This window comes from Phaethon aethereus (assembly GCF_964289735.1).
Source record: "Phaethon aethereus genome assembly, chromosome: 18".
Lineage (NCBI taxonomy): Eukaryota > Metazoa > Chordata > Aves > Phaethontiformes > Phaethontidae > Phaethon > Phaethon aethereus.
In genome coordinates this window covers 626,303-647,007 of record NC_138594.1, presented here as the reverse complement: position 1 = coordinate 647,007, position 20,705 = coordinate 626,303, and the positions used below count along the sequence as shown (strand labels likewise).

Genomic DNA, 20,705 nt, shown 5'->3' with positions numbered 1-20,705 from the left:
TTTAAGTTAAAATAGAGTGCTTGCCAGTAAAGTACAGGAAAAATGTGTAACAAATGCTATGTGACTAGCAATTTTTAATATATATATATTAGATATCTATATTAATATTTTTTTATATATATATGCATCCTTTCATTTTGCTTAAACAATGTGTCTGGTTTGGCCTGAAACTTTTTTTGAGATGGGGAATGATTTCAGTCTGCAGAGAGAAGAGTCTTCTACATACATATCTCTATTTATGAACACACCTATGAAAGAGAAAAACAAAATATTTCCCTGTTATGTGAGTAGAATGGCAGTCAAGCATGGATGAAGCTGCTGGGATGCCATGTGTGTGTCCAGAGTCCCCTCATTTCCAGAGTACATCCTGCTCCCATGTCCATCTCTTTCAGCATCCCAAGTCTGGAGGTGAGAGAAGATCTTTCAAAATACTGTGACTGTTGGAAGGTGGTGCCCTAGTGGACAGCTTTCTAGATCTCACTTTCTTCGAAGACTTCCTCAGTTGTCTCTCCAGTGGTGACTTCTCCTTCACTGCTGTCTGACATGCTTGCCCATGGACAAGATGGGAGCGCACAGCCTGGCTCTGAGCTGAGATCCGATCCCTGCGTCACTAGCACCTGCTGGAGCTGCACGCTGCAGGGCTCGCTGGCCTCCGGGCACAAGTGGTGTTTGCTGCCGAGGTGCTGTTTATTTCGTTTCTGTGAACATTTCCTGAGGTATTTTATGTTTTCCCCAAGAAAGCACAGTTTACAGCCAAAGGGATCTGCCAGCAGGAAGCGGGACCACTGCTTCTGGAGCTCTGCTTTCACCTGGGGGGAGAAGAAAACAGTCTGTCCATGGTGATGTCTTGTGACCACCCTGCAGCCCACTAACCCAAATGCTAGTTGTAGAATGAGAGGGACTGTGGAAGTGCTGAGCTTCCTATGGCTTTAGGGTGCACCTCGCATCTGGTGAGGTCCTTGCAGGGTAGAAACAGACTTGTCCACTAAATCAACCTTAGGAGTCCACCTCTTCACTCTAACTTAGTGAAGTTTTTCCCAGCCCCCGAGTCTCTGATACACTGCCGTCATAATGCGTGTGTGTGACTTCCATGTTTACAGCCTGATGAAGTGAGGAGGAGGAAAGTCCAAGGGCTGTGGAAATGAGGACCATGCAGCTTTGCTGGAGTGCTGTGCTTGGATATCTGGTTTGTTTTGTCAAAGCTTTTTATCTGCCAGCTTCCTTAAATCCTCAGCACGGAGCGTCCAGCTGCCTGTGTCATGCTAGCCAGTGCTGCAGATGGAGGGCAGGCTCCAGGCCCACCCAGAGGAGCACGATGGGCCCTTGCCTAACCAGCAGGCCCTTTGACCCGAGAGCTCAACTGGGCCAGGAGGTAGAAGGCCAAAAGAGCAACTTTTAACTGCTGATGAGAGACCCTACCATGTGCCCTTCGCAAATATTAGACAAGTAGTCCTGTGTTGCATACAAGTGCCAGCTCTCTTTTTTGTTTAAGTAGTTCCAAAATTGCTGCAGGTTTCATTGTTAAATATTAGGAACATATGGCCTACATTTGTGTAAAGCCCATCTTGTTTGTTTCACTGGAGCCTTTAAGAAAGGGTCCAAATGCATGTACCTGCGTCAGTGTAGTGTACCATGCCAGCTGGCTGTGCCAGGCTCTTAAGTGCTGCTGATGCTGGATGTGTGTCTGTTTATTGCGAGCAGTCGAGGTCTGCACCCGGACCAAATATAAGGGAAGTACAGACAGTGAGATTCAACTTAGAAAACATTTAAAATTAAATGAGATGATTGATTCCACAGCCTACATAGCATCATTTTCTGAGGTAGCCTGTAGCAAGTCAGTATGATAAGGCAAAGGCAGCTGTGATGATGATGAAGGTGCTGGGTTGTACGGGCAGGAGCAGAGCCAGTAGATCAAGAGAAGCGATTGTTCTCCTCTACTCAGTAACCGTTAGACTACCTCTGAATGCTGCATCTAATTTTGTGCCCCCAGCAAAAAAACCGTGTAGATAAGCTTGAACTTAACAGCAGAGATCAAGGCTGGAGCACTTGCCCTATGAGGGAGAGGCTGAGTGCATGGGGCTCGTTTATGCTGAGGGCCTAAATACGGCCTATGAAGAGATCATGGAGGAGATGGAGCCAGGCACTCTACAGAGGTGTTTGGTAGGGACACAAGAGATAGTGAGCATAAATTGAAATAAATAGGGGAAGTTCTAACAATATATGGAAAAGATGTTTCCTCCTGAGTACAGTGGAGTACTGGAACAGAGAACCAGAAAGGTGGCGGAACCTTTGTCCTTGGAGGGGGTTTGAAGCTTAGCTGGACAAAACCCCGAGCAACCTGGTCTGAATTCAGTCTTCATGCTATGTTGGGCAGGAGGATAGCTTTCTCTACTGTCATCTCATTGCATAAAAGCCATCACTGATCTGCCTAAATCCTGGCATGGAGCAAATTGAACTCCCAGCTGTCCCTTGAGGCATAGCAGGAGACAAGTTCCAGACAAGGAATCCCCTCACATCAAGTCTAGGCATGTCCTGAGCAGTGCATGCATTAAATTACTTTTTCAGCATGTTGCTGTCTAAGATATTAAAGCACCCCAAATTTGGTTGCTTCACATGGACTTAGGGGTAAACTAAGAGAGGGTTTAGCCCGGCCAAACATGAAGTCTGGTTTTCCAGCTGATTAAAGGAATGGGGTTTAGGTGGCTGACCATAAGCCTGGACTGGTATTTCAAACACTCCAGTGTATCCATACCTCCACAGTGCTATAGCCACTCAGGCTTTAGTGGAAATACTTTTGTATTTGAATCCCAAACCTGTGAGAGGTCTTGCTGTTCTCTTCCTATAAAACAATTATACCAGTTCAAAAGAATGCACGCATGTTCTCAAATAAGCAGGGCTACTCAGTGTGTTAATTCTTCTTGGCGTCGTTAATATACTTTATTAATCAACTAAAAACTTTTCTCATAGCATTGTCTCTTACCTCTCCATTAGCAAAGCAGTATAAAACTGCTACAAAAAATCCCTGTAAGAGAAAGACAGTAAGAGGAAAAAGTTAGAGTGCACAGGAAATACCTGAAGTTTTAGTTCAAAGATGACATTAGTGTTAAAGCCAAAGTATAAACAACGCTGCTTAATGTTCAAAAATGAAACTAGTTGCCTGTATTTACTTATTATTGAAGTACCCATTAACTTGTTTTCTTATGGTGCCTTAGCAAATGTAGGGCACATGTAGGGCAGATGCTGAAGAACAGAGACTATACAACCCAGTTTGATATTCCATGTTATCTTCTTTACTACCACATAATATCTTTTTTTTCAAACTACTGCTGTTATACTGTTGCTGCTGCTATTTCTAAACAGGGTAAAACAAAAAAAAAGCAGCTTCAGGTCTCATATTACCCCTGTGCTTGTTTGATTTGCAAATGAGACTACTGAGAGGGATCTCATTTGGGTACCTTTTAAATATTAGTGCTATGTTAAGTGATAGATTAGTGCCAGTTTGCTCAGCTGTATTAAGTGTTCTATATGTATTAAGTGTATGGCTATTTTGAATTCCCATTTTTCTTTTGAAATAGATTTAAATAAAGACCTTTAAAAGAAAAAAAATCCTAGAGAGAAAACTTGTTTTAAACCAACCCCAAAATTATTCTTTCAATTTTCTTACTTTCTGTCTATATTTGATCTCAGGTCAAAACAGCATACATGCATACATCTCAGCCTAACAGTCTGGAACAGTTATGCAGATTTATTACCATTGCTTCAGGAAATGCACTTCTTTTGGTATGTCTAAACACATCTATAACACAAGTTCTGATGAAGAGAATAAATACTGTTGACTATCAGTCCCAAGGCAATGTAAAGTAAAAAGGTGTCATAGCCATATATAACACAGCGGACATCATCGTTCAATTGTTTTCACACTCATACTTTTCCAGAAATGTTTCTGTTTTTCTCAGACAAAAGCTTAAAAAGGAATTCTCATACACAACAGCTTCAATATTTTTTAATATATCTAGCATTAACCACTAGCTATCCCTAGCATTAACCACTCAACCATCTTGAGCCTGTTAATATTCTAGCAATGCTGAAAGGTTTGGAGTCATTAATTACTTAAGCATATGTACAGTAAGTATGAAAAAGAACAGTTTATTTGCCACACCACCGGAAATGGGGTAGGAGAAATAGCATTCACAATTGCTTTTTCCATGTATTTAATTTCCACTATATTTCATGCGTCCCGTGGGTTATGATAGCAAGATAAAGGCAATTTATTAATGTAACTTTTAAATAATCATCTACATCTGAATTATTTGACAGAAATATGAAAAAAACCCACAAAATATTGTGGTCACTAGAGTTTACAATAGATATTTTACTATGGAGATAAATTTTAGAATAATAGTTATAGAAGACTCAGAAAATATGGAGAGAGATTCTGATGAATAAATACAAGTTTAATAGCTTAAAAAGCAGCTTTTTATGCAGAACTACTTCTGCACCTGGAGATAGTTCTCTTTTTTGGGTAGAAAGTCCATGAAACTGTCTCTACTGCATTTTTTTAATTTATTTTTTTTATAGTTCATGTTCTGAACATGAGCTATAAATTTGGCCTCATGGGCACCACAAGCAGAAATAGAATCTAAACTACATGGTGCTGTTAAGTCCCGTGGCTGCTAAGCCTGATGATACCCACTGCCAGAAATGTAGAAACTCACAAGATTAAGAGAGGATTTTGTGAATACTAGTGGCACCTCTGTGTTTAATGTAAGTTTGTAAATCCCTATATGAATTTAGTTTGCTGCTGCAAGATCAGAATGTGCAGTGACAGGTAGAAGCACTGCAAAATCCTACCAGAAGGTGGAAAATTTAGTGATTATTCATGTTTGATTTTGATTTTATATCCTAATTTATTTCATACTTCCTTATATTAATATTTTTTGTAATACATGAAAATTCGTACTTAGAAATCTCTCCTGTATGTTATGACTTCCAAGGCATATGTTTTTAAAATGATCACAGTGTGAAGGAAAAAGAAAAATCAGAAATTGGGAAGAAATTAATGTTTATTAGAACAATAACCAATAGGAAAGGATAGATGCATGTGTAAGCCTCACACTTGTTCTTCAGCTCTACTGAAAATGGCAGCATGGTAAATTACTCATTAAACAGCTGTGTTTTATCCACCAGAAACCAGTATTTTTTCCAGTTTGCATGCAACAGTGAGCCAAGATCTTTCTAAAGCAAAGACGCATCGTATCTACTGCACAACTCGTATTTAGAATTTAGTTTTGTGCTCCTTGAAAACGTTTGAGCTAAAACCTCCAGATGAGATCCCAGAGGTAATTGTTTTCTTTAACAGAAATTTAACTGCTTTTTAAAACTACCAAGATTTACAGACTAAACAAATGTAATTGTGTACAGTTTGTGTGCTTTTTTGCTAATCCCTTCACAAATAATGCTGTAGCTAAAAAAGCAAATCTGCAATAAACATTGTCTAACATCTTTGGCTATTTTGAAAAGAAGTTTTGCTTCTAAACTGTGCCATGTAGCTGAGCAAGTGCATCTGCCTCTAAAAGGAATGAAGTTTGTGTTTTCTAGCAGGGATGAGTAAGCTATCTTCTATCAGATTTCTTTGTACAAGCCACTAAATAAAATTTTCACTTAAAATGATTCTGTGTTTCTTAAAATAACATCTAGTCACTGCAACCTCTCCAAGTAAGGATATATCTAACTGAGAAACATGTACTTCAACACCATGTCAGCTCGCCCCCTTAGGGTAGTGGGTCTGCATGAACACCCTTTGCCTGCCTGAACATTTTTCCCCTCAAGCTGTAGTGTGGCTCCTTCGCACCTTCATGCTTGCAGCCAAGCTACGAGGGCACAGAGCTGCCAGAGCTACACTCTCATTCCTTCGCTACCTCAAGTTTCTGCCTATTTACACGCTACTAAGGCAGGGTGACTGAAAGAGAGCCAAGGGCATAAACATCTCTAAAACACTCTGCTGACTGTATCGGTGAGTAACTTCTTTTCCACCTGCTAGTCCCTCTATCTCTTCCACCCATGTGAGTGCTCTGACAAATTTTCTCTTGGCTCTAACAGTTTTTTCATGAGCACAGTACTTTTTATAAGTGTACATATAGGAGGCCATAGTGTCACTTTGCAGATATGGTGAATGAACACATCCTTTAGGGAAACAGAGCCAACTTTGTATGAGGACAGACATTCTCACAGTTATGATTTCTGGGGGGAAGAAAATCTTGATACACAGACACTTCAAATGGGCTATTGCAGGAATGAACCTCTTTTGCCCAAAGAATGTGTTGGTACATCCTGAAGTGTCTAGTTCTTTCAGAAGACAGCAAGAAAGCTCTTTCTTTGCTCAGGAAAGAGAGCAAAAAAATTGCTACCTGGTTTACCTTGTGTGCCTTCTGAGAGAACTGGATATATGGCAACTCCATTAAAAAGAGAGTCTTTTAAAATCTTAGTTAGAATTTATGAATGGTATCTCATAAAGACTTGAACTTAATGGAGTCTCCTTCCTTTGCAAGCAAAATGGGAAGAGTTATCTTGGTCAAGATTACTAGGAGGAAAAACAGCTCCTCCCTGTGGAGATATGGGAGTAGATATGAGACACAGGTGTTGACATTGCCAGACTTCAATCTTGGGAACCATGGGAGGAAAATATAGAGGTGAACTTTTTATTGCTGGGAGAAAATACCAGAATTCCTTTAACCAGTAGGAACACGGTGAATATAAGCATTTAAGGGTTAGGAAACTATGTTCAGTGGGGAGTTAAATGCTGTGACCCAAGACTGAATACCCAGGCCTACACAAGTGCAATTTTTCTGAAGTGTCAAGTTAAGTGCTAAACTCCTGTATATACTGAATGGGGTGGACAATGGGGCACCAGACACCTAGACTGGGACTCACAATGGCCCAGTAACTGGAAGCTGCCTGGTGTAAAAGGACCTGGGAATGTTGGTCAACAGCCGGCTGAATATGAGCCAGCAGTGTGCCCAGGTGGCCAGGAAGGCCAACAGTGTCCTGGCCTGTATCAGAAATAATGTGGTCAGCAGGAGTGGGGAAGTGATTGTGCCCCTGTACTCGGCACTGGTGAGGTCACACCTCGAATACTGTGTTCAGTTTTGGGCCCCTCACTGCAAGAAAGACATTGAGTTGCTGGAGGGTGTCCAAAGAAAGAGCAACGAAGCTGGTGAAGGGTCAAGTGCACAAATCTTATGAGGAGTGGCTAAGGAAACTGTTTAGCCTGCAGAAAGAGAGGCTAAAGGAGGCTGAGGAGAGACCTTATCGCTCTCTACAACTGAAAGGAGGTTGTAGCAAGGTGGGTGTCAGTCTCTTCTTTGACGTAACAAGTGATAGGACAAGAGGAAATGGCCTCAAGTTGCTCCTGGGGAGGTTTAGACTGGTTATTAAGAAAAATTCCTTTACTGAGAGAGTGCTCAAACATTGGAACAGGTTGCCCAGGGAAGTGGTTGAGTCATCATCCCTGGAGGTATTTAAAAGATGTGTAGATGTGGTGCTTAGGGACATGGTTTAGTGGTGGACTTGGCAGTGCTAGGTTAACAGTTGGACTTGATGATCTTAGAGATCTTTTCCAACCTAAATGATTCAATGATTGAATGAAAGCAACCAAGAAAAAAATGACAAAGCAGAAAATGCAACTTCTTCAATTATTCCTTTCAGGGACTTAGACACCTGTGTTAAGGATTTAGCTATAATCAGTGGGTCAATGTGCATTTCTTCAAAGGAGAAGCTGGCTGTTGTGATATATCCCAGATTTTGCTCAATAACCTGGAAGTATGAGAAATACCTAGTGCCTCTCCACAGGCACAGCCATGTCCTAGAGTAGTCACTCAGTTACCAGGCTGTCTGGGTGGATGCACATCTGCACCTTCTCTTGAATCAAGGCAGGTTAATATTGACACCGCCATGTCTCACGAGGCCATGAGTGGAAGTCAAGGATGAGTAAGGCAAGTGCTGAGATATTCTACTCTTTGCTCCTCTGATTACATAAATTTTTTCTTACCTTTTTACATCTATAGTTATTTAATGTAAATGGTATCAGCACTCAGAGACAGGTGCCTAGGCTTTAAAAAGTTCCTTTCCCTGCCAGTTGCTGTAACCACTAAGCCACACATTCATATTCTCTTTCATTCTCCTTCCTCTCAGTGAATTTTACATCTTTGGTTGCTGGCTTACACAGCTTTGTTTGGGCAGGAGGAAATGGTGCTGTGTAAGACTTATTTGGAACAGATTAAACCATCTCCTAGCTGGGGCCTGTGTTGTCTCTGTTTCCCAGAGGAGTGCACTAATCAGGGGTCTAGTGTGCAAAAGTAGACTTTTTTACTGGTGCTTATTCACTGAATTAATGGTGGGTTTCTATGTTTCATTTCTGATGTATTAAGTGTTTTGTTGAATTCATACTTAAACCCATGAAAGAGGTAGAAGACCCAAAGTGAAGTCCTCAAAAGGGTATCTATCTCAGGTGACATCTTTGATGCCTATATGTGAACTGTGGAGGCCTGAAGTATGTAGGTGTGGTTTTGGCATAAAAAATGGCTTTGAGTTTTTCTCTAGGCTTGCATAGAAGTACCTCTGATACAACTGCTGAACAGCACGCAACTCAGGTGAGTCATGGCCCTGACAAACTTCTTGTACAAGACATGTCTTCAATGCACTTGCTCGAGGGCATTATTCTGGTAGGTGTGCTCAGAGTGTGTCCTGTAGGCTTGAACCACACACAAAGCAGTTCTTGCTTATCTTTCACATGCTTCTCCTTACAGCAAATGTTTTAACTCTGCTCATTGTTCTCACAGTATTCAGATCTGCACATCCTTTCATCAAACTGCCCCAAATGCCAGGTAGTTTACATTCAACTCCTTTTGGAAAAAGTCCTAAAAGCTAAGCACTGCCCCAGAGGCCTGCTGTTGTCAGTGATGTGTCAGTCATGAACTGACTGCCCCAACTACCCAAGCTAAAGTGAAGCTCCTCCTTGTATCTCCTGGTGCAAAGAGTCTTGACTGCTTTTTGTTTGTACAGTAGCAAGACAACAAAGTCATTGTTGTGTGTTTGAAGTATGCTGGACATGTACTATGCACTGAAAAATTGCTCTTCTCCAGAACCAACTCTCTCCTCAGTGTGAGTGCAAACTCAACAGATCATCTGAAAGTCTTGATAAAAAGAGCCATCCAGTGCTTTTTAGGAATTAGCATATATTAAACACATATTTTAAATAGACCACTTTAATCCTGTTTTTAGAACAGCGGTCTGTCATGAACTGTCACCCATTACCAGACAATATAGGACACACTGTTTCCAAAGATGGCAGACTTCTTTTTTGGTCTTTGGGACTATCATATTTTGAATATGTAGTTTGTTAATTTTTTATCTTGTCACCATAATAGTGTATTTATAGAATTACAAATCATAGAATCTTTGGGTTGGAATTTAGAGACATTATAGGTTGGAGCGTAACATTAAATAAGAGGACTGTGTATCTGTGGTATGTATAGGTGAGCAATATATGTATGTGGATCTATGACCCCTAAAAACGGTACTTGCAAAACAGTACTTACATGAAATGAGCTCATTGTCAGCTGAATGAAAAGTCTTATATGTCTTGAAAATCCTTCCACCTGTTCATCAGTGATGAAGGCAAATACAAATTCATGGATCCCCAACAATGGAATCAGCACAAGTGTAGATCTTGCCAATCTTAAAAAGAAAATGTTTGATTATAATATTTTTTCAACATACTTGGTGCAAAAATAAAAAATTCATCTCTAAAGAAATTATTCCAGAAATGTTCCCTGAATGTTCTGACTCTGGAATGGTATTAGTAGTTTTGTGACTTTGAGGACAAATTCCCAGATACGAATTTTGGAGCAGAAAAGTCTGTACAGGAGGGAATCTTGGCTTTGGGTTTAAGGTGAAAAGTTAGGGACAAGAAATTGAATAGGAGGATCACTGTCATCAAACTTAAGCTGCTAGGTAACAGAAAAATATTTACATAGATAAATATGAGTGATCTGTTAACAGGGTTCTTAGACCTTCCTATTGCTGCTGAAAACTCTGTGTAGCTGCATAGAAAGTTTGTGGTACTGTCGGCAGTTGTCTACTTTTTAAAACATGCAACCAGAATAACTTTTATGGAAGAGAATCTTCATTAACAAGTCTGGGAACATGTTTGTATGCATGAAAGAAGAGATCTCAATAGAAAGTGAGTTCTGGGGAAGACTTGCAATGTGAGGAATAGCTTGAATCTTTGAAAGTTTAGCAAAATTATAAGCTGTAGAAAAGAGAATATAACATAAAACATTAGGCAATGTTAAATACAAACACTGCTGTCTGTGACTATCATCACAACAATCTTTTTATAGCAATCTGGAGAATATAGCTGAGATCTTTTGGACCTTGAATGTTGAAGGAAAATGGAAATATGCTTCTTTTTAGGGACTTAATGCTGGAATTTAATAGGAAGTTGGTAGTGGACTTTCCATCCTGCCTCCACCTGCCCAGTCCTGTTAGACAATAAAATAATTAATCTTAGTAAGACAGGACTGTAGTAGCAGACAGGGATTCACAATGCTTTGATTAAAGATACTAAAAACTGGAAAGAACTGGGATGTGGAAAGCAGATAACAAACCCTCAGGTTTACATAGATTTAAGTGCAATTTTCAATGCAGCCTTAGCTCCTTGCAGAGCAGTCTGCCCTTGCTGTTCCCACAAAGTGTGAAGATGTTTGTGCAAAGGACAACTCCAGGACTTTACATAAGACATGATGTATCACTGAGACTTTGGCCAAGAGAGCCCACACCAGTGTCTGCAAGAGCATTCTCATTTGGGTTTACAATAAGATCAGGGACAATCTTGAGTCAACAGTGTCTGAGTCTGTGAAAAAAGTAAATCAGAAATGCTACTGTCACTTAGGAATATCCCACAAATCTTCTACACCTCCTTTTCTTTTGAAGGACCTTTTGTCACAGTCAAGGAAAAAAATGTGTCACAGCAGTAGAAGCCACAAGTGCACAGTGAGGATATCTGACAGCAGAGATCTTACTGCATTGCAAAGTCCTTGAGAAAATGCCCAAAATGTTCACCATGCAGGTGTTGACATGCCTTTACCTCTCAGATTGTGGAGCCTGTTTGCCCAGATGGCTTTCCTATATCAAACTCTGAATATCTGTTACACCTGATTGGTGGTAGGTAAATGTGTAATCTGCAAGGACAAACTGGCAACGTTCTGATGTTGTGAGAAAAAAAAAAAATAGGATTTCTTTGTTATTTATTACATACCTGTATTTGTAGTCATGAAAACTCATTTGCTGAGCTTTTAGTTTGGAAATCAGCATTCTGAGAATTTTTAAGAAGATGCCAAAGTTAACCTTGAAAGAAAATACATATGGGTTATTTACAATAAATGCTACAACACTACTCATATAGCTATTAAAGAAACGTAAAATTAATATTAAACAGTTGTAAAACCTGTCACTGAGTAACTGGAATGCAGCTGTGATCAGGTTGGAACAGAAGCAGGTTATTGCCACAGCTGCAGCAGAGAGCACAGAGCAGCAGTGACAGACTCTGCTGGTATCAACTCTCTCCAAATGAGGCATTTAACAGAGATTATATACCTTTAGGTCATACAACTCTTCACCAAACCATGACAGGTAAGCAGGATGTGGTAAAAAACAGCAGTGATTGCAATTTTTCAGATAAAGAGGCTCTAGACAGCCAGCCAAGGAAGCCTTGGGCATTCTTTTATGAATAATTCACTCCTTTGTTAATTAAATTGTGCTGACTTGACCAAGACCAATCTGAAAATATTTCTTTTCTAATGAGGCCTTCAAATGCCTATGAGACATTAAGTATTTAACTTCCACAAACCAAAAGCCTTATGCAAAAAAGTTATTAAGGTTGCAAAGTTGAGAAACTTAGCATTGCCTCATTCAGCCATACGTTATGATACATGATCTTCCAGTACAAAATTACATTTTAATTTTAACACAGAACGCTTCTTCCTCATTTTGGGGATGGACAATTATTCGGGACTACTTTTCTTGTCCTCTTTTGGTGGGTAGTTATTACTGCTGAACCTTAGCTCTGTGTAAAGAATCGAACATTTTTCATGCTATTCACCCCAAATGTGCACAGATGTATCTTTTAAAACATCACAGTGTGGATAAGTGGATATTATTCCCTTAAAAAAAAAAACAAAACACAAAAAACTAAAGCATAAGTAGATGGAGGTCCAAAGTGTAAGATCTCACCAGTTAGAGGTGCTTTGGTTTGATTTTGCAGAGCAATTGGCATCAGCACTATGTTACTGAGAGTATCATACTTGTTATTTTAGCTGCAACTGGAAGTGCTCAACCCTTGCCCCATCAGCTGTGTGGATATTCAGAAAGCAAAAACCAGAAGTTAGTAGCCAGTTGTGATATTTTCCCTAGCATTGTGTATGAACTTGGGGACAGAGACAGAGTTGGAAAGCAATTTTCTGAGGCAGCATTGAACTACCTTAAGCTCAGGATCATCCTTTTTCCTCATGAAGAGCCCTCTTTCATTCACACATTTCTGATACTAAAGTGCATGTCTTGCAGACTGTGCATTCCTGTTTTATTCTGCAGCAATAGTTCATCTTGTGGGCATCTCTTTGGACAAATTAGGGGAGATATAGATGCGCACCTGTACAAGAGGGGGTGAGTTACCTTTAAATGGCTGACTCTACTTCTGGCCTTTCCTAACTTTTAGAGTTTGATTTCTTTTACTATTTTTTTTGTTTTTACAAATACAAACAATTCATCATAGTCAACACTGTAAGGTTTTTCAAAACTAGAGCTAGTGAGCATTTTCCATCCAAACTTACTTTTGTTTGGAAAATTTTGTTTATTCTAAAAATTGTTTTCCATTATGAACTTCTGCTTTTCACAGAATACACTAAAACTTCACTGAAAATGACTCTCATAAGATTGAAATATTTTTACTCTTGATGTTTAACAGAAAAGACAGAATTTGCACTAGAACATGGAAGCAAAATCACAAAATCACAGAATGGTTGAGGTTGACAAGGACCTCTGGAGGTCATCTGGTCCAACCGCTCTGCTGAAACAGAGCTGCCTAGAGTAGATTTCCCAGGACCATGTCCACATGGCTTCTGAATATCTCCGAGGATAGAGATTACACAACCCTTTCAGACAACCTGTGCCAGTGCTTGGTCAACCTCACAGTGAAAAAGCATTTCCTGATATTCAAAGGAAACCTCTTGTTTCAGTTTGTGCCCATTGCCTCTGGTCCTGTCACTGGGCAGCACTGAAAAAAGCCTGGCTCAGTCCTCTTTACACCATCCCCTCAGGTATTTATATACATTGATGAGATCCCCCTGAGCCTTGTCTTCTCTAGGCTGAACAGTCCTGGCTCTCTCAGCCTTTCCTCATGGGAGAGATCCACCAGTCCCTTAATCATCTTTGTGGCCCTTTGCTGGTGTCTCCCCAGTATGTCCATGTCTCTCTTGTACTGAGGAGACCAGAACTGGACACAGCACTCTAGGTGTGTCCTCAACAGTGCTGAGCAGAAGGGAAGGATCACCTCCCTTGACCTGCTGGCAATGCTTTGCCTAAGGCAACCCAGGACACCATTCACTTTCTGTGCCCCACAAGGGCACATTGTTAGCTCATCATCAACTTGGTGTCCACCAGGACCCCCAGGTCCTTTTCTGCAAAGCCGCTTTCCAGTTGGGCAGACTACAGCATATACTGGTGCCTAGGGTTGTACCTCCTCAGCTGCAGGACTTTGCACTGCTCCATGTTGAACTTCATGAGGTTCCTGTCATCTCATTTCTCCAACCTGGAAAGGTCCCTCTGGTTAGCAGCACAACACTCAGCTCAGCCACTCCTTCCAGTTTGGTGTCTGCAAACTTCCAGAGGGTACACTCTGCCCCATTGTCCACATCATCTATGAAGATATTAAATAGGATCGGACCCAGCACTGGGTACACTGATAGTTACTGGCCTCCAGTTAGACTTCATGCCACCTTCTAGGCCTGGCCATTCAGCCAGTTTTCAATCCACCTCACTGCTCATCCAACCCATACATTGAATTGGTCATTACAATATCTATGCCACGGTCCCTACGTCAGTGCTTTTGAAGGTCTCAGCAGGGTGATCGTATCATAAGCACTGATATTATGAAAGCTAGCTCCTACCCCACAGCAAAAATGTAAAACTTTTCAGTAACAACTTGGGATTACGTCTAGAAACAGTCATTTCAATATAAAATCTAAAACTCTAACTATGTGTAAGAGCTCTAATACTTTATTTCTTACCTAATGTGGGACAAAGAAACCAAAATGCCACATGGAGTTTTTCAGATCAGTGTTAAGAACTACATCTGTCATGGTCTCTTCCAGTTCTCCACCACCAAACTCAGATAATGACTTCATTTTTTAATCACTCTGAAATTTCTGGATGGCAATAATATATATGAAAGCGAGGTGCCATAATTGTTTCCCAGACTGACTATATATGAATAGGGCTGCTCAGTAAATAGCAACATACCAGCTAGCATAGTGCTTTCCCTGTGATTCTTTTAATTTTCTTTTAAACAAAACAGGACTGTGGAATAAGGTTCAATATTATTAAAAAAAAGGAAGTACAAACTTTGCATTTCTAATGTTTCATGAGAAAAAGCTTATGAACTTTTCACCTGTACACCAACTGATGCCCTATGAGGACACGGTCCAGCTGTGGTACCTGGCTGTTATAATCTGTGCACAACCATCATGAGGTAGTGCTGACACACATTTTGCCAGTGGATTTTAGATAGGTTAGAGATGTTCCATTCTCCTGCAATCTGATATCATCCCTTTTGCTTAACCTTTCAATTTCAGTTCTCATTGATTCCTTCCCTGTTTCTGCTATGGTATCAGTGGTGAAGTGATGCCACAGAAGGCATCTTCCCACGTGCAGCTCCACTGCTGGCCACTATCATGTACACTGGCAAACTGGATTCTGTGATACCAGGTCTGCACATATATTTCCTGTTTGCCTTAGAATTTCCAGGTAAGGGTCACTCAGTGGGATTCTGAGGAACAATCACGGACAGAATGTCCTGCAACCTAACAGCAACAAGGTGACTTAGTGACATTTATTCATAAAGTTTATGGCTCCTTCTAAAATGAGCATTGATATCAAAATACACAGGTAAGAAGCAATGGGTGAAGATATGTGAGTTCCTTCACCACTTCAAGGACTCAATACTACAAGACTCAACAGACAGGCAATTAGGTCTAAGAAAGTCTTCCCAGGAAGAAGCTGAGCCTGGTCCTCTATAGACATTGCTGGGAGGTGAAACAGCTTCAACTGTCCTCTAGCTGCTGCTTGTTCTTCTGTAGAAAGATGTCCATAAAGTCTAAGTGATAATGCTATATCTTCAACACTTTTTCTGTATTTTCTAATACTTAATGACTATAAGCACTGGTAATGATCAGAGGATACATGCTCAGAATAAATTAAACTGCTGGGGCTATTTGAATCTGTGAAATAGCACCAAGGCAGAAGATTCCAAAATGTAATATAAAAAAAAGAGATTAAAAATTTTGTTAGAGGAATAACATGTATGTGTATGTATCTATTTACATATAAATATAAGGTGACATCTCTTTTTGCCAACTTTAGTTAGAGGGATTTTGAACAAAAGTTTATGTTTCCTCTGTCACTTTATGTCCACCTTGATATTCTGTGTTTTAGTGTGTAGTAGGGAACTGTATCTTATCAATTACAATGAAAAATGATGGAGGAAAAAAAAAAAAAACAGCAAACAGGAAAAAGTATTTTCTCCTATTTTGGGTGATGATGACAGGAGCTCTCCAAGTAGTGACATGGATATCTGAATTAAGGTTAGAAAGTTATATTTAAAAATTTCTTTGTATCTAGTCTGAACTTTGACTTGTCTATTTTCTGCCATCCTTTTGCTGTACTTGGGAACGCATTTCTGCCTTTTAGGTCTGTTTAATTCCCTGTTATTCAGGGGACTTGGACTGGGTTGAGCATACTAACATCAGTGAACTTAATATTCTTACAACAAAAGTAAAACACTTGATCTCTTTGATGTAACAGAAATGTTGTTACTTGTTTCTGCTGATCGTGTTCCACTGGTTGTGTATTTTCCGCTCAGGCCCTCAGAAAGTAAACTGATAATTGAGTCTTATTTCAGAATTAGACATATCCAGGAAGAAATTGTTTCATTATTCCCTCAGGTCTTGACCTTTCCCTCAGTTTTGGGACAGTTTCTGTCTGTCTTAATACTTCTTTTTGGCTTTTGCTTCCTCTCACATCTCAGGCTTTTTTACTTTCTTTTCTGGTTCTTCTCTCCACTGTGGGTTTTTTTGGGTTTTTTGTTTTTTGTTTTTTTTTTTTTGATAGAGTCTCCTCCATTGTCCTTTTAATTATTTACTTTTTGTGATGGCTACTAAGTGTGTTTCTCTGTTTCACAGCTGAGTCCCAACTATGCCCACTTTCTCTCTCGCACAGTTCTCTCCAACTCAGCAGCAGCAAAACATAATCCATTATTTCTTCTCTAAAGTTTTAATTTCCACATCTTTTCCCCAGTGTGACAGAAACCAATGCCCTCCATTTACTCCCTGTACACATTTGCATGAGTAAAGTGCATCTCTTCTGTACAACATTTGCTATCTGTTTAGCTAACCAAGTCACTTATTCCTCTAATCCTTTCATACCTTGGTGACTGCATGAGAATGTAAAATATTCTGGGGACACACCACAGTCCCACCTATCAAAATTCTGTGTTCATAATCATGTCGCATGAGTTGTTTCAGTCACGCTATTTCCATCTCTTCATTATCACCACCTTTCAGGCGTACACTTCTTTGCATTTGTTTAAGAAAAAAATTAATAACTCAGTCTTGTCATGCTGTGCTTCAATATTTATTAACTGAATGCTTTCTCCCCATGACCATCAGTATTTCTGTTGCTACTTCTCTGCATCTTTGTTATTATAAGATCTTCCTCTATAGAGAATTTGGAGCTTTCTAGTAGTGCTCACCACATGGTAGCACTCTCCTAAGTAACCTGCTCACTGAGAAAATGAGTATAAAAATATGAGAAGTTAAAAATATGAGAAGTTAAAGGCTCTATCTTTCATATAGATGGAGCTGTGCAGAATTCACTGCACAGATAAACAGCAGTGTTTTGAGAGGTTGACACTGAAATCTTTGTTGTTTGTAGATAGACAGAAAGGAAGCCATGCCTATCCACACACAGTAATAAACTTCATTTTCAATTTTTACTTTCTCATCTTTTCTAATCCAAGAATTGGATTATAGCTGGTGAATGGGTCACAAAAGGCAATCACGCTTGTGCATGGTATTACAAATAGATGAAATAATTCTTACTGCAATGGAAAACAACATTGGTCCTCTGATGATCCACCAGATTCCCATGTGCTCATTTGTTCCCCAGCATCTGAAGAATAATTTAAAATATAATTACATTATTTTCATTGAAAAAAAAATAGAAAGCTTCCATAACTTAAGTATATATTTCAAAAGGAAGTTGATAAAGTTCAACTTTTTCAGGTGGTACTCAGGAGCAATGTAATTGTATTTATTCTGAAGATCTTTCCACCTGAATGTTGAGAGAGGTTTCTCTAGACTTCAGACTTCAGAACTATCTGGTAAACTCAGTCTTTCGATCCACACAACAACTGTACACAGCACCAAACCTTCATAATGGAATTCATCCTACTAAAATTTATCTGTATGAAAATGGAAACTGGAAACGGGGAAACTATGAATTGTGACCATGGTTCCTGACCTCCTAAAAAGTATGCATGATGTTTCCTTGAAGCTGTCTCCTTTTCTCATGCTCAAACCTTCTAACTTGCTCGATGCATATGTTCCTTCTTGCTAATTAATCTGAAACTCTGTAGGATCTTGACTTGTTATTTACAGTCTATATAACATCTAAGTCTATGAGACTATAATTGTGATTTGGTTCCTGATGTTGTTGTTTAATAACTATATTGGTGTTGTAACCCAAATTCTCTATGAACCATGAATTAAAAAAGAGAACAAAAGAAATATACATGAATCCCAAAGTCTATGTGATGCCATTAACAGCATCATGGAAGACCAGAAGACTGGAAAACTGATGCTTACTAGTGCAAGTTACTCTTACTGATTCATTCAGTGAATACTGAACACTTTCATTTAATACCAACTTTTAGTGAATGTCAGTTTTTCCCATTACCCTCCATAATGATTTTTTTTTTCAAAATGGCAGCAAATACTAATTAAATGCAGAGTGTAGATGGTTTCCAACAAAACCACTGGTCTCTTTTTCTTACTAACAAGATGCTCTCCGTTAAGATGTTTGTGCTGATAATTTGCTTCATTGTTCAAGTGGATGCAATAGCTTTCGCTTCAGGAACAGTGAACGTTCATTGCACTTCTTGATTTATGTGTGAGTAAATTTGAGAATTCCTAGAAGTAGCTTAATGTAGAAGTACTAAAATGAACCTAGAAAATGTAGGAAGTATTAATAGGTTCTGTATAATCTTAATCTAGTAGTGAATACTTGTGTCAATTACTGTCAAGGACTTCCAGAAAAATTAAGCTAACAGAAAGTCAGTATTCTAAGGCACATTTTATTTAGTAACCTACCCTGTGTTCTCCAATTTTGATCTGCTTATTCCCCAAGGGCCCACAAACAGGATAGGAACAACTGAAACGAAAAGGAGTCAATTACAGCCAAGCTTGCAGAATCGTTCATACAAAACACAGATGTGTTACAGTAGTGCATGGTACAAAGACATATGCTTTTCAGTCTTCTATTTAGAATTGTACAAAAATCAACCTGATCCTGGCTTTTCCCAATTGTAATTCAATTAGAAAATCAAATTTTGTTGTATAGTTGAATCTGGCATTTTCAAACTGATATATACATATATATACACACATAAACTGCTGACCTGTCCAAATCTTCTAAATTCCTGACTCAGAATTCAAAATAATTGGCACCTGAGGCCTCACAGACTACCTAAGGCACCAGTTGTTAACATTTTTATTTGTTGAACCTTAAAGAGTTTTCAGTGGAGGAATGGAACTCTATCTAGTTAATTAAAACAACTGACAAAGGCTTGTTTTCCTGGCTTACCTTTTCTGGACCCCTTAAAGATAATCTGTGGTCCCCATTCCCCTATTCTTGCCCCTCCCTCCTGGAGATCATAAGCTGCAGACTGAAAAAAACCCCTGAAATAAAGGATTACTATAGTATTCCAGTGGTCTACAAATGTGCAGGCACAAGCTTCAATCACAAGCACAAGGCATGTGAGATACAAAAGACGGGTGTTCGAATGGATTCTCAGCCCAATAACACACAGGAGATTTTCTGGTGGATGTGTCAGAAAGGAGAGGAGATGTGGGTCACTGGGGCCAGAACAGGATCTAGTCAGGATTCTGGGACACTAACTAAAGTCATGGGGGGACCTGGAGTGTGGCAATACAGGGAAAGGGCCAGAAGCAAAATACTCTCAGAGATAATAGACCTCTGAGTGGGTAAAATAGGGAAAGAGATAGAGTCTTACTTGAGTGGGAGATGGCATTGGTGCAACAAGTGGGTCTGAGAGAATAATCAGGGTATGGATCACTTGGGAAGTGTGCTACACGTCCAGGGGAATATGAGATTGTCTCATGGGGAAAGATGGTACCCAGCAAGATGAGGTGATGTTATCAAGTGCAGTTCCTGGACAGTAGCTGAGGAAGAGTGTCTTAGTAGGTGTAAGCATGGTTCGCCCCTGCTTGGCTCAGCAACAGCAGTATGGGTTGCAGTTTGAACAATTAACAAAATGATTAGTCCCTGTTCCAATGAGCTGGTAATCAAAGCAGTAAATGGAATTAGAGAGGTGGGAAGAGTGAGGAATCAAGGAGACAACACTAATCAGCGTGAAAGACAGTGGTTGTGGTGTGTCAGTAACCTGATGCTAATACAGCCATATTAATATAGTACAAGGGTTCTTTAAAGAGGAATGTGAGAGGCAACTGAGAAGCCAAGGCATAGATGGTGAGAAGGACCTGCTAAAGTGTAAGGTGCAGCAGAGGAGAAAGCCCAAAGGCTTGGCAATGGACAATGAAGTGTGGTGTTATGCTTTGACTGAAACTTTTAATAGATGAGGAAGGATGGGAATGAGTGTGAAAGCGAAGGAAAGTAGTTAATGTCTGATGAAGAAGAAGCAAAAGAGGAAAAGGAGGGATGCTTCAAATGGGATAACATGTTCAAAACTGCAAGCCTGAAAAATAACATTCACAACAGCACAGTGGAAGAATACAGGAAAGGCCAGAGAAAAGGATGCTGTAGGAAATAAGACAAGTTCCAATGTGACTATATCTAGAGAGACATGAAAGGATTAGGGTAATACCCCATTTCCCTTAAACATTGAAATAATTCACTCTTCAAAGGTACTTGTCGTCTTCCTTTGGTTCTAGAGAGAGTCTCCATATTTGTTACCTAAATTTAACTGTGTTAGATAAAATGAATCCGCTCCTCCATCAGGTAGACTAAACTAAAGATTTAAGTACTACTTGATTCTAATAACCCACAGGAAGTCTGATATGACTGAAAACATCAGTCAGAGCACTCAAAGAACACAACATAAATCATACTGGGGAAGC

General features: G+C 39.7%; 1 protein-coding gene across 1 annotated transcript in view; it reads right to left on the bottom strand.

The window, feature by feature from the left end:
• Positions 1-470: 470 nt before the first annotated feature.
• GLP2R (glucagon like peptide 2 receptor) overlaps positions 471-20,705 on the bottom strand; it is a gene marked incomplete at its 3' end in the record, with an annotated part of 43,294 nt that continues 23,059 nt past the window's right edge. The window contains exons 8-13 of the mRNA XM_082008238.1: positions 18,699-18,759; positions 17,430-17,499; positions 11,318-11,406; positions 9,597-9,735; positions 2,981-3,022; positions 471-809 (exon numbers count right to left, since the gene is read on the bottom strand). Of these exons, the coding sequence (XP_081864364.1) occupies positions 471-809; positions 2,981-3,022; positions 9,597-9,735; positions 11,318-11,406; positions 17,430-17,499; positions 18,699-18,759 (740 nt within the window). The remainder of the gene's footprint in view (positions 810-2,980; positions 3,023-9,596; positions 9,736-11,317; positions 11,407-17,429; positions 17,500-18,698; positions 18,760-20,705) is intronic.